The sequence below is a fragment of the Procambarus clarkii genome, chromosome 66 (genome assembly GCF_040958095.1).
Source record: "Procambarus clarkii isolate CNS0578487 chromosome 66, FALCON_Pclarkii_2.0, whole genome shotgun sequence".
Lineage (NCBI taxonomy): Eukaryota > Metazoa > Arthropoda > Malacostraca > Decapoda > Cambaridae > Procambarus > Procambarus clarkii.
In genome coordinates, this window is record NC_091215.1 from 10,110,069 (window position 1) to 10,125,034 (window position 14,966).

General features: G+C 42.5%; 1 protein-coding gene across 2 annotated transcripts in view; it reads left to right on the forward strand.

The window, feature by feature from the left end:
- The window catches only part of LOC123747873 (UDP-glycosyltransferase UGT5), an 88,963-nt gene that overhangs the window by 7,918 nt on the left and 66,079 nt on the right, over window positions 1–14,966 (forward strand). For both annotated transcript variants that reach the window (XM_069309816.1, XM_069309814.1), the window contains exons 3-4: window positions 13,815–14,057; window positions 14,662–14,892. In XM_069309816.1, coding sequence (XP_069165917.1) covers window positions 13,815–14,057; window positions 14,662–14,892 — 474 coding nt within the window. The remainder of the gene's footprint in view (window positions 1–13,814; window positions 14,058–14,661; window positions 14,893–14,966) is intronic.

Below are 14,966 nucleotides of genomic sequence, written 5' to 3' on the forward strand. Positions count from 1 at the left end.
AACATACCAGCGACCATAAGACCTATCTTTTTTGGAGCGTCTCTCTGTGCTCTAAAGAAAAAGGATGGAGGGATCAGGCCAATAGCTGTGGGCAATTCTCTCCGGCGTCTCGTCGCAAAAGCAGCTGCAAGAACAGTTAGTGATGCAGCGGTCAACATGCTGAAGCCAAAACAGCTCGGGTTCGGCATTCCACTAGGGTGTGAGGCGGCAGCCCATGCAGCTCGAGCCTTCATCGCCAACATCACAAACGAAAAGGCCCTTATCAAGCTAGATTTAAAAAATGCCTTCAATTTGGTGCGGAGGGATGCTGTACTCTGTGCGGTTCATAGTCATTTTCCTTCCCTCTACCCTTTAGTACATTCATGCTACAGTATGGACCTTAAGCTACTTTTTGGCGAACATGAAATTGACTCGCGAGAAGGCGTCCAACAAGGTGACCCCCTTGCTCCTCTCCTTTTCTGTTTAGTCATCAAACAAGTCACATAGGTCCTGTCCAGCGAGCTTAACATCTGGTTCTTGGATGATGGTACCCTAGCTGGTTCCCAAGACTCCCTCCTGGAGAACATCAGAAAAGTCCAGGAGCAAGGTGCATTTTTAGGCCTCACCCTGAACCCTTCTAAATGTGAAATAATGTTCCAACCAGGGCATCATAGAGAGAATAGAGGGTCTTCTGCCAAATATCCATAAAACTAAACCTGAAGACAGCACACTCCTAGGAGTTCCCCTGGGGTTGAAAGCCATCGATGAGGTCCTTGATAAGAAAATCGCCGACCTTAAGAGGATGGATGGGAGGATTGAGGATATTGATGCTCATGATGCACTCTACCTCATCACCAGATGTCTGTCCCTCCCTAGGTTAACCTACTTTCTGAGGTGTTCACCGTCTTACAGTAGCCAAAAACTAAGTGAGTATGACCGGTTACTGAAATCAATGCTAGAATAAGCCCTTAACCTCTCGTTTGATGACCTACAGTGGAATCAAGCCTCTCTTCCCGTAAGACTTGGGGGGCCTTGGAGTTCGAACAGCAACGCAAATCGCTGTTCCAGCCTTCCTGTCCTCCTTATCAGCATCCGACGACCTTGTGAAGGAAATTCTACCTGCCCACTTACATCAGCTGGCAGGTGTACATGATCCCAATTTTACACACTGTGCCACAGAGTGGGCCTCTCGTGCAGGCCCATCACCTCAACCACAATCACCGAAAGCCCACAAGCAATCCAGCTGGGATGGCCCCATTGTAGACCAAGTTGCTGCAGAGTGCCTGGGTGCTGCAACAACACAACACGACATTGCTCGCCTCACAGCAGTAGCAGCCCCACATGCAGGGGATTTCCTGTTAGCAACCCCAATGTCGGCAACTGGCACGCGTCTCACACCACATGCCCTCTGAATTGCTGTGGCCCTCTGCCTTGCTGCCCCAATCCACACCAGATATAGGTGTATTTGCGGCGAGGTAGTGGCTGACAGGTACGGCCACCATGGCCTACTCTGCCAAAGCACAGGGGGATGGCACTCGAGGCACAGTGAAGTTAACGACATCATCAAGAGGAGCCTCACCACAGCTGAATGCCCAGCTGAAAGAGAGCCCCGATACCTAATGCCCCGTAACTCTGATGCTCTTATTGGTCACCCGGATGGTATCACAGTGAACCCCTGGAAGAATGGCAAACAGTTGGTATGGGACTACACGTGCGTATCAACCCTGGCTAACACCTACATTGACCTCAGTGTTGCACAACCAGGTGGCGCTGCCACCCACAGGGAAGAAGCCAAATCCCGTAAGTATAGAGAACTGGATCACCACTACAATTTTGTTCCCATTGCTTCTGAGACGCTTGGCGCCTGGGGTAAAAGTGCAACCAGTTTTTTGAAGGAACCGGGTCCTAGGCTCATTGAAGCAACAAGGGACCCTAGAGCTGCCAGCTTTCTTTTTCAGCGCCTCAGCGTGGTGATACAGAGGGGAAATGCGCACTGCATCCAGGGTTCCTGCCCGCCATCTGAGGAGCTGGAGGAACTCGACAACCTATGATAACCATCTTTGTAACCTATATGTAACTCCTTTTTTGTAACAAAGTTCAAATAAAGCAAATATATATGTGTACATACAAAAGAATGGGGGTGGTAGGAGAAGATAATATTAGTGTTCTATATAGTGAAAATATATATATATATAACTGAAAACTCACACCCCAGATATATATATATATATATATATATATATATATATATATATATATATATATATATATATATATATATATATATATATCGTACCTAGTAGCCAGAACGCACTTCTCAGCATACTATGGAAGGCCCGATTTGCCTAATAAGCCAAGTTTTCATGAATTAATTGTTTTTTGACTACCTAACCTACCTAACCTAACCTAATGCTTTGGGCTACCTAACCTAACCTAACCTATAAAGATAGGTTAGGTTAGGTTAGGTAGGTTTGGTTAGGTTCGGTCATATATCTACGTTAATTTTAACTCCAATAAAAAAAATTGACCTCATATATAATGAAATAGGTAGCTTTATCATTTCATAAGAAAAAAATTAGTGAAAATATTATTTATTCAGGAAAACTTGGCTTATTAGGCAAATCGGGCCTTGCATAGTAAGCTGAGAAAGGCGTTCTGGCTACTAGGTACGACATATATATATATATATATATATATATATATATATATATATATATATATATATATATATATATATATATATATATATATATATATATATATATATATATACATATATATATATATATATATATATATATATATATATATATATATATATATATATATATATATATATATATATATATATAAATGAAAACTCACACCCCAGAAGTGACTCGAACCCATACTCCCAGGAGCAACGCAACTGGTAACTAACCCACCCACTACACCATCAGACCCTACAAAAGAAGTAGAGAGTTCGAGATATATATACATCCCAAACATCTCCACTTCCAGTGGGTTCGAGTCCCACTGGTGGGTGTTGTCCAAAGATTATTAATCTTCACTTGTGGTTTATGCAAGTATAGGCTTATAAGCTGGACACGAGTTCTCTCACATTGACAGTGGTTTGACGAAAAATGCAGACTAACCCCACACTCATCTGGTGCCCTCGGGAAGTGGAGATGTTTGGGATGTATATATATCTCGAACTCTCTACTTCTTTTGTAGGGTCTGATGGTGTAGTGGGTTAAAGCATACTAGTTATGGCAGCTACTGGAAGGTAGTTGTGCTTTCTGGGTTCGAGTCCCACTGGTGGGTGTTGTCCAAAGATTATTAATCTTCACTTGTGGTTTATGCAAGTATAGGCTTATAAGCTGGACACGAGTTCTCTCACATTGACAGTGGCTTGACGAAAAATGCAGACTAACCCCACACTCATCTGGTGCCCTCGGGAAGTGGAGATGTTTGGGATGTATATATATCTCGAACTCTCTACTTCTTTTGTAGGGTCTGATGGTGTAGTGGGTTAAAGCATACTAGTTATGGCAGCTACTGGAAGGTAGTTGTGCTTTCTGGGTTCGAGTCCCACTGGTGGGTGTTGTCCAAAGATTATTAATCTTCACTTGTGGTTTATGCAAGTATAGGCTTATAAGCTGGACACGAGTTCTCTCACATTGACAGTGGCTTGACGAAAAATGCAGACTAACCCCACACTCATCTGGTGCCTTCGGGAAGTGGAGAATTTTGAGATATATATCTCGAACTATCTACTTCTTTTGTAAGGTCTGATGGTGTAGTGGGTTAAAGCATACTAGTTATGCCGGCTACTGGAAGGTAGTTGTGCTTTCTGGGTTCGAGTCCCACTGGTGGGTGTTGTCCAAAGAATGTTAATCTTCACTTGTGGTTTATGCAAGTATAGGCTTATAAGCTGGACACGAGTTCTCTCACATTGACAGTGGCTTGACGAAAAATGCAGACTGACCCCTCACTCATCTGGTGCCTTCGGGAAGTGGAGATGTTTGAGATATATATCTCGAACTATCTACTTCTTTTGTAAGGTCTGATGGTGTAGTGGGTTAAAGCATACTAGTTATGCCGGCTACTGGAAGGTAGTTGTGCTTTCTGGGTTCGAGTCCCACTGGTGGGTGTTGTCCAAAGAATGTTAATCTTCACTTGTGGTTTATGCAAGTATAGGCTTATAAGCTGGACACGAGTTCTCTCACATTGACAGTGGCTTGACGAAAAATGCAGACTGACCCCTCACTCATCTGGTGCCTTCGGGAAGTGGAGATGTTTGAGATATATATCTCGAACTATCTACTTCTTTTGTAAGGTCTGATGGTGTAGTGGGTTAAAGCATACTAGTTATGCCGGCTACTGGAAGGTAGTTGTGCTTTCTGGGTTCGAGTCCCACTGGTGGGTGTTGTCCAAAGATTGTTAATCTTCACTTGTGGTTTATGCAAGTATAGGCTTATAAGCTGGACACGAGTTCTCTCACATTGACAGTGGCTTGACGAAAAATGCAGACTGACCCCTCACTCATCTGGTGCCTTCGGGAAGTGGAGATGTTTGAGATATATATCTCGAACTATCTACTTCTTTTGTAAGGTCTGATGGTGTAGTGGGTTAAAGCATACTAGTTATGCCGGCTACTGGAAGGTAGTTGTGCTTTCTGGGTTCGAGTCCCACTGGTGGGTGTTGTCCAAAGATTGTTAATCTTCACTTGTGGTTTATGCAAGTATAGGCTTATAAGCTGGACACGAGTTCTCTCACATTGACAGTGGCTTGACGAAAAATGCAGACTGACCCCTCACTCATCTGGTGCCTTCGGGAAGTGGAGATGTTTGAGATATATATCTCGAACTATCTACTTCTTATGTAAGGTCTGATGGTGTAGTGGGTTAAAGCATACTAGTTATGCCGGCTACTGGAAGGTAGTTGTGCTTTCTGGGTTCGAGTCCCACTGGTGGGTGTTGTCCAAAGATTGTTAATCTTCACTTGTGGTTTATGCAAGTATAGGCTTATAAGCTGGACACGAGTTCTCTCACATTGACAGTGGCTTGACGAAAAATGCAGACTGACCCCTCACTCATCTGGTGCCTTCGGGAAGTGGAGATGTTTGAGATATATATCTCGAACTATCTACTTCTTTTGTAAGGTCTGATGGTGTAGTGGGTTAAAGCATACTAGTTATGCCGGCTACTGGAAGGTAGTTGTGCTTTCTGGGTTCGAGTCCCACTGGTGGGTGTTGTCCAAAGAATGTTAATCTTCACTTGTGGTTTATGCAAGTATAGGCTTATAAGCTGGACACGAGTTCTCTCACATTGACAGTGGCTTGACGAAAAATGCAGACTGACCCCTCACTCATCTGGTGCCTTCGGGAAGTGGAGATGTTTGAGATATATATCTCGAACTATCTACTTCTTTTGTAAGGTCTGATGGTGTAGTGGGTTAAAGCATACTAGTTATGCCGGCTACTGGAAGGTAGTTGTGCTTTCTGGGTTCGAGTCCCACTGGTGGGTGTTGTCCAAAGATTGTTAATCTTCACTTGTGGTTTATGCAAGTATAGGCTTATAAGCTGGACACGAGTTCTCTCACATTGACAGTGGCTTGACGAAAAATGCAGACTGACCCCTCACTCATCTGGTGCCTTCGGGAAGTGGAGATGTTTGAGATATATATCTCGAACTATCTACTTCTTTTGTAAGGTCTGATGGTGTAGTGGGTTAAAGCATACTAGTTATGCCGGCTACTGGAAGGTAGTTGTGCTTTCTGGGTTCGAGTCCCACTGGTGGGTGTTGTCCAAAGATTGTTAATCTTCACTTGTGGTTTATGCAAGTATAGGCTTATAAGCTGGACACGAGTTCTCTCACATTGACAGTGGCTTGACGAAAAATGCAGACTGACCCCTCACTCATCTGGTGCCTTCGGGAAGTGGAGATGTTTGAGATATATATCTCGAACTATCTACTTCTTATGTAAGGTCTGATGGTGTAGTGGGTTAAAGCATACTAGTTATGCCGGCTACTGGAAGGTAGTTGTGCTTTCTGGGTTCGAGTCCCACTGGTGGGTGTTGTCCAAAGATTGTTAATCTTCACTTGTGGTTTATGCAAGTATAGGCTTATAAGCTGGACACGAGTTCTCTCACATTGACAGTGGCTTGACGAAAAATGCAGACTGACCCCTCACTCATCTGGTGCCTTCGGGAAGTGGAGATGTTTGAGATATATATCTCGAACTATCTACTTCTTTTGTAAGGTCTGATGGTGTAGTGGGTTAAAGCATACTAGTTATGCCGGCTACTGGAAGGTAGTTGTGCTTTCTGGGTTCGAGTCCCACTGGTGGGTGTTGTCCAAAGATTGTTAATCTTCACTTGTGGTTTATGCAAGTATAGGCTTATAAGCTGGACACGAGTTCTCTCATATTGACAGTGGCTTGACGAAAAATGCAGACTGACCCCTCACTCATCTGGTGCCTTCGGGAAGTGGAGAATTTTGAGATATATATCTCGAACTATCTACTTCTTTTGTAAGGTCTGATGGTGTAGTGGGTTAAAGCATACTAGTTATGCCGGCTACTGGAAGGTAGTTGTGCTTTCTGGGTTCGAGTCCCACTGGTGGGTGTTGTCCAAAGAATGTTAATCTTCACTTGTGGTTTATGCAAGTACAGGCTTATAAGCTGGACACGAGTTCTCTCACATTGACAGTGGCTTGACGAAAAATGCAGACTGACCCCTCACTCATCTGGAGCCGTCTGGAAGTGGAGATGTTTGAGATATATATCTCGAACTATCTACTTCTTTTGTAAGGTCTGATGGTGTAGTGGGTTAAAGCATACTAGTTATGCCGGCTACTGGAAGGTAGTTGTGCTTTCTGGGTTCGAGTCCCACTGGTGGGTGTTGTCCAAAGAATGGTAATCTTCACTTGTGGTTTATGCAAGTATAGGCTTATACTCTGGACACGAGTTCTCTCACATTGACAGTGGCTTGATGAAAAATGCAGACTGACCCCTCACTCATCTGGTGCCTTCGGGAAGTGGAGATGTTTGAGATATATATCTCGAACTATCTACTTCTTTTGTAAGGTCTGATGGTGTAGTGGGTTAAAGCATACTAGTTATGCCGGCTACTGGAAGGTAGTTGTGCTTTCTGGGTTCGAGTCCCACTGGTGGGTGTTGTCCAATGATTGTTAGTCTTCGCTTGTGGTTTATGCAAGTATAGGCTTATAAGCTGGACACGAGTTCTCTCACATTGACAGTGGCTTGACGAAAAATGCAGACTGACCCCTCACTCATCTGGTGCCTTCGGGAAGTGGAGATGTTTGAGATATATATCTCGAACTATCTACTTCTTTTGTAAGGTCTGATGGTGTAGTGGGTTAAAGCATACTAGTTATGCCGGCTACTGGAAGGTAGTTGTGCTTTCTGGGTTCGAGTCCCACTGGTGGGTGTTGTCCAAAGATTGTTAATCTTCACTTGTGGTTTATGCAAGTATAGGCTTATAAGCTGGACACGAGTTCTCTCACATTGACAGTGGCGTGACGAAAAATGCAGACTGACCCCTCACTCATCTGGTGCCTTCGGGAAGTGGAGATGTTTGAGATATATATCTCGAACTATCTACTTCTTTTGTAAGGTCTGATGGTGTAGTGGGTTAAAGCATACTAGTTATGCCGGCTACTGGAAGGTAGTTGTGCTTTCTGGATTCGAGTCCCACTGGTGGGTGTTGTCCAAAGATTGTTAATCTTCACTTGTGGTTTATGCAAGTATAGGCTTATAAGCTGGACACGAGTTCTCTCACATTGACAGTGGCTTGACGAAAAATGCAGACTGACCCCTCACTCATCTGGTGCCTTCGGGAAGTGGAGATGTTTGAGATATATATCTCGAACTATCTACTTCTTTTGTAAGGTCTGATGGTGTAGTGGGTTAAAGCATACTAGTTATGCCGGCTACTGGAAGGTAGTTGTGCTTTCTGGGTTCGAGTCCCACTGGTGGGTGTTGTCCAAAGATTGTTAATCTTCACTTGTGGTTTATGCAAGTATAGGCTTATAAGCTGGACACGAGTTCTCTCACATTGACAGTGGCTTGACGAAAAATGCAGACTGACCCCTCACTCATCTGGTGCTTTCGGGAAGTGGAGATGTTTGAGATATATATCTCGAACTATCTACTTCTTTTGTAAGGTCTGATGGTGTAGTGGGTTAAAGCATACTAGTTATGCCGGCTACTGGAAGGTAGTTGTGCTTTCTGGGTTCGAGTCCTACTGGTGGGTGTTGTCCAAAGATTGTTAATCTTCACTTGTGGTTTATGCAAGTATAGGCTTATAAGCTGGACACGAGTTCTCTCACATTGACAGTGGCTTGACGAAAAATGCAGACTGACCCCCTCACTCATCTGGTGCCTTCGGGAAGTGGAGAATTTTGAGATATATATCTCGAACTATCTACTTCTTTTGTAAGGTCTGATGGTGTAGTGGGTTAAAGCATACTAGTTATGCCAGCTACTGGAAGGTAGTTGTGCTTTCTGGGTTCGAGTCCCACTGGTAGGTGTTGTCCAAAGAATGTTAATCTTCACTTGTGGTTTATGCAAGTATAGGCTTATAAGCTGGACACGAGTTCTCTCACATTGACAGTGGCTTGACGAAAAATGCAGACTGACCCCTCACTCATCTGGTGCCTTCGGGAAGTGGAGATGTTTGAGATATATATCTCGAACTATCTACTTCTTTTGTAAGGTCTGATGGTGTAGTGGGTTAAAGCATACTAGTTATGCCGGCTACTGGAAGGTAGTTGTGCTTTCTGGGTTCGAGTCCCACTGGTGGGTGTTGTCCAAAGAATGTTAATCTTCACTTGTGGTTTATGCAAGTATAGGCTTATAAGCTGGACACGAGTTCTCTCACATTGACAGTGGCTTGACGAAAAATGCAGACTGACCCCTCACTCATCTGGTGCCTTCGGGAAGTGGAGATGTTTGAGATATATATCTCGAACTATCTACTTCTTTTGCAAGGTCTGATGGTGTAGTGGGTTAAAGCATACTAGTTATGCCGGCTACTGGAAGGTAGTTGTGCTTTCTGGGTTCGAGTCCCACTGGTGGGTGCTGTCCAAAGATTGATAATCTTCACTTGTGGTTTATGCAAGTATAGGCTTATAAGCTGGACACGAGTTCTCTCACATTGACAGTGGCTTGACGAAAAATGCAGACTGACCCCTCACTCATCTGGTGCCTTCGGGAAGTGGAGATGTTTGAGATATATATCTCGAACTATCTACTTCTTTTGTAAGGTCTGATGGTGTAGTGGGTTAAAGCATACTAGTTATGCCGGCTACTGGAAGGTAGTTGAGCTTTCTGGGTTCGAGTCCCACTGGTGGGTGTTGTCCAAAGATTGTTAATCTTCACTTGTGGTTTATGCAAGTATAGGCTTTTAAGCTGGACACGAGTTCTCTCACATTGACAGTGGCTTGACGAAAAATGCAGACTGACCCCTCACTCATCTGGTGCCTTCGGGAAGTGGAGAATTTTGAGATATATATCTCGAACTATCTACTTCTTTTGTAAGGTCTGATGGTGTAGTGGGTTAAAGCATACTAGTTATGCCGGCTACTGGAAGGTAGTTGTGCTTTCTGGGTTCGAGTCCCACTGGTGGGTGTTGTCCAAAGAATGTTAATCTTCACTTGTGGTTTATGCAAGTATAGGCTTATAAGCTGGACACGAGTTCTCTCACATTGACAGTGGCTTGACGAAAAATGCAGACTGACCCCTCACTCATCTGGAGCCGTCTGGAAGTGGAGATGTTTGAGATATATATCTCGAACTATCTACTTCTTTTGTAAGGTCTGATGGTGTAGTGGGTTAAAGCATACTAGTTATGCCGGCTACTGGAAGGTAGTTGTGCTTTCTGGGTTCGAGTCCCACTGGTGGGTGTTGTCCAAAGAATGTTAATCTTCACTTGTGGTTTATGCAAGTATAGGCTTATAGGCTGGACACGAGTTCTCTCACATTGACAGTGGCTTGATGAAAAATGCAGACTGACCCCTCACTCATCTGGTGCCTTCGGGAAGTGGAGATGTTTGAGATATATATCTCGAACTATCTACTTCTTTTGTAAGGTCTGATGGTGTAGTGGGTTAAAGCATACTAGTTATGCCGGCTACTGGAAGGTAGTTGTGCTTTCTGGGTTCGAGTCCCACTGGTGGGTGTTGTCCAATGATTGTTAGTCTTCGCTTGTGGTTTATGCAAGTATAGGCTTATAAGCTGGACACGAGTTCTCTCACATTGACAGTGGCTTGACGAAAAATGCAGACTGACCCCTCACTCATCTGGTGCCTTCGGGAAGTGGAGATGTTTGAGATATATATCTCGAACTATCTACTTCTTTTGTAAGGTCTGATGGTGTAGTGGGTTAAAGCATACTAGTTATGCCGGCTACTGGAAGGTAGTTGTGCTTTCTGGGTTCGAGTCCCACTGGTGGGTGTTGTCCAAAGATTGTTAATCTTCACTTGTGGTTTATGCAAGTATAGGCTTATAAGCTGGACACGAGTTCTCTCACATTGACAGTGGCTTGACGAAAAATGCAGACTGACCCCTCACTCATCTGGTGCCTTCGGGAAGTGGAGATGTTTGAGATATATATCTCGAACTATCTACTTCTTTTGTAAGGTCTGATGGTGTAGTGGGTTAAAGCATACTAGTTATGCCGGCTACTGGAAGGTAGTTGTGCTTTCTGGGTTCGAGTCCCACTGGTGGGTGTTGTCCAAAGATTGTTAATCTTCACTTGTGGTTTATGCAAGTATAGGCTTATAAACTGGACACGAGTTCTCTCACATTGACAGTGGCTTGACGAAAAATGCAGACTGACCCCTCACTCATCTGGTGCCTTCGGGAAGTGGAGATGTTTGAGATATATATCTCGAACTATCTACTTCTTTTGTAAGGTCTGATGGTGTAGTGGGTTAAAGCATACTAGTTATGCCGGCTACTGGAAGGTAGTTGTGCTTTCTGGGTTCGAGTCCCACTGGTGGGTGTTGTCCAAAGATTGTTAATCTTCACTTGTGGTTTATGCAAGTATAAGCTTATAAGCTGGACACGAGTTCTCTCACATTGACAGTGGCTTGACGAAAAATGCAGACTGACCCCTCACTCATCTGGTGCCTTCGGGAAGTGGAGATGTTTGAGATATATATCTCGAACTATCTACTTCTTTTGTAAGGTCTGGTGGTGTAGTGGGTTAAAGCATACTAGTTATGCCGGCTACTGGAAGGTAGTTGTGCTTTCTGGGTTCGAGTCCCACTGGTGGGTGTTGTCCAAAGATTGTTAATCTTCACTTGTGGTTTATGCAAGTATAGGCTTATAAGCTGGACACGAGTTCTCTCACATTGACAATGGCTTGACGAAAAATGCAGACTGACCCCTCACTCATCTGGTGCTTTCGGGAAGTGGAGATGTTTGAGATATATATCTCGAACTATCTACTTCTTTTGTAAGGTCTGATGGTGTAGTGGGTTAAAGCATACTAGTTATGCCGGCTACTGGAAGGTAGTTGTGCTTTCTGGGTTCGAGTCCTACTGGTGGGTGTTGTCCAAAGATTGTTAATCTTCACTTGTGGTTTATGCAAGTATAGGCTTATAAGCTGGACACGAGTTCTCTCACATTGACAGTGGCTTGACGAAAAATGCAGACTGACCCCTCACTCATCTGGTGCCTTCGGGAAGTGGAGAATTTTGAGATATATATCTCGAACTATCTACTTCTTTTGTAAGGTCTGATGGTGTAGTGGGTTAAAGCATACTAGTTATGCCGGCTACTGGAAGGTAGTTGTGCTTTCTGGGTTCGAGTCCCACTGGTGGGTGTTGTCCAAAGAATGTTAATCTTCACTTGTGGTTTATGCAAGTATAGGCTTATAAGCTGGACACGAGTTCTCTCACATTGACAGTGGCTTGACGAAAAATGCAGACTGACCCCTCACTCATCTGGTGCCTTCGGGAAGTGGAGATGTTTGAGATATATATCTCGAACTATCTACTTCTTTTGCAAGGTCTGATGGTGTAGTGGGTTAAAGCATACTAGTTATGCCGGCTACTGGAAGGTAGTTGTGCTTTCTGGGTTCGAGTCCCACTGGTGGGTGTTGTCCAAAGATTGTTAATCTTCACTTGTGGTTTATGCAGGTATAGGCTTATAAGCTGGACACGAGTTCTCTCACATTGACAGTGGCTTGACGAAAAATGCAGACTGACCCCTCACTCATCTGGTGCCTTCGGGAAGTGGAGATGTTTGAGATATATATCTCGAACTATCTACTTCTTTTGTAAGGTCTGATGGTGTAGTGGGTTAAAGCATACTAGTTATGCCGGCTACTGGAAGGTAGTTGTGCTTTCTGGGTTCGAGTCCCACTGGTGGGTGTTGTCCAAAGATTGTTAATCTTCACTTGTGGTTTATGCAAGTATAGGCTTATAAGCTGGACACGAGTTCTCTCACATTGACAGTGGCTTGACGAAAAATGCAGACTGACCCCTCACTCATCTGTCTTGTGTTGATGAAATTAATACCCTATTAATGCCACCTCACCCCATCCACCTCACTAAAATGTAGATATAGATATAAAATCGGAGATGCGTAAGTTCTATTCAGTTGTGTATTTGTAAACTAAAGTCTTTGAAAATGTAATAAGTTTTACGAAACGTGCTCGTGTTGCGTCAGACTAGAAATAAAAATGAATTTTGGAGAATTGATTTTTGATTTACCTCCAACAGTGAAAAGAAATGTACGAAAGATTGAGAAAATTCGTGTTAGAATTATTAATCTTACTTTTTCGGTCATATTTAATATATATATATATATATATATATATATATATATATATATATATATATATATATATATATATATATATATATATATATATATATGCCGTACCTAGTAGCCAGAACGCACTTCTCGGCCTACTATGCAAGGCCCAATTTGCCTAATAAGCCAAGTTTTCATGAATTAATTATATATATATGTGTATATATACAATGTCAGAGGTGAGGCATGTATATAGTAGGTATATAAAAACACGCACCAATTCGAATGCAACATTGTGTCAAAATTCCAAAGCAATCTGTAAAGAGGTTTCAAAGATTTCCCCTCACATGAAAAACTATTAAAAAATCATGTCATGTGAGTTGTCATGTCACAGACATGACATCTATCAACCCGTTCTCGCACTTGCGTTTAGTCAATATTGGCTTATTTAATAAGTGCATATGTGACATACTAATTGATTGTAAATATTTTAGTTTTCCTTGAAATGCTTCATAGAAAACTCTGACCTCACCTAACCTTCTTAGTATGTTAAGGTAAGCATCTTATTGCTTCTTAATTACAATTATCACTTAACCTATACCGTTGATTAAGTAATAATTGTAAATAAGAAGCAATTAGATGCTTATCTTAACGTACTAAGAAGGTTAGGTGAGGTCGGGGTTTTCTATGAAGCTTTTCAAGATAAACTAAAATATTTACAATCAATTAGTATGTGACATATGCTCTTATTAAATAAGCCAATATTGACTGTACGCAAGTGCGAGAACAGGTTGTATCTATATAGTATGTATGTAAAAACCTGCTCGTATGCGAATGGAACGTTGTGTGAAAATTTCAATGCAATCAGTGAAGAACTTTGGGAGATTAGTGATTTTGAACAAACGAATATTTACATTTTTATTTATATAGATATATACATATAATATTTTTGGGTCTTATTGTTCTGTGTTTTTTGGAATATGTTTATGATAAGTCAAACAACCCATTATGATTTTAACAATTATCAAGCACGGCAAATTTATGAGTAGCAAATCCTCTTCCTCCAGATAGTGATGCTGACCAACTTTCCCAAATCATCCAAACACCCCATCATAACCGAGATAACCCACGACCTTCCATACTTCAAGTTTGAGAACATTAACATGTTCGGAGCTGCAAGTAACGTTATGAATATATTTACAAAGTTGTCGTTCGTGGCCAGGGAAATGTATCACGTGCCGGCTGTGAAGGAGTTCTACCAGAGAAGGAAGGAATTCGATCTCATGGTCGTAGATGCTATGTTCAACGAGGTGAGAGCTCGTTCCTGGAACTTGATGTTCCATGACATTTGTCATATTTAATATTGACTTATAAAAATGGTATGCATAATAGTATTTCCTGAGGCTCCAGGATAATACACATAATAGTACAATTTAATGAAGCATAGGTTAATTAAAATATATAGAAAACTCTTGTTTTAGCTTGCTGTTTTGCTTAAGCTCTATCGACCATGAAGGTTATTAAGACCAACAATCAGCTTATTGAATGACCAACAGTTACCGTAGACTTCATTCTTGAAAACAGTACAGGACTAAAGTAAATTATTATTGTACATACACCGAGAAACGGTATACACCTTCGGTGTGTACCGTTTATCGATGTATATTAATCAGTGAATACTGAAATCATAAATGACTATTGGTTTACTCTCCCTGCAGTTGTTCAACCACTTTAACTAGTTGATACAGCGACATTCTTGTACATCGGCGCTCAATCTCTAACGAACTGAATGGTTGGGCATCATTCCTTCCCTCAGTCCTATCTCAGATCCTTGTCGTCATATTCTTATAAGCTCTCTATAATCGTAATGACTTAGCGCTTTCTTATGATTCTCTGCTTTTTGTCTTCCTACAGGTGGCCTACCCATTTGTGCACAACGTCCCATTCATCACTCTCTTCACATCGGCGACAAACCATCGCGTCAGCGCCGTCCTGGGCAACGTCCTCAACCCAGCCTACGTCCCCTTCATGGATAACTTTCACTTCCCTGCATCGGTCTGGCAGCGGCTCCTCAACACAGTTCATCACATATCATATCCTTTTTTTTGGCGGATCTGGTCCATAGTGCCGACAGTGCAGAAAGAAGTGAGTCAGTTTCAGTGGCAAATGGTATCTCAACAAATATTAGTGATGGAGCAAAGTTGAAAATAATCAGAGAT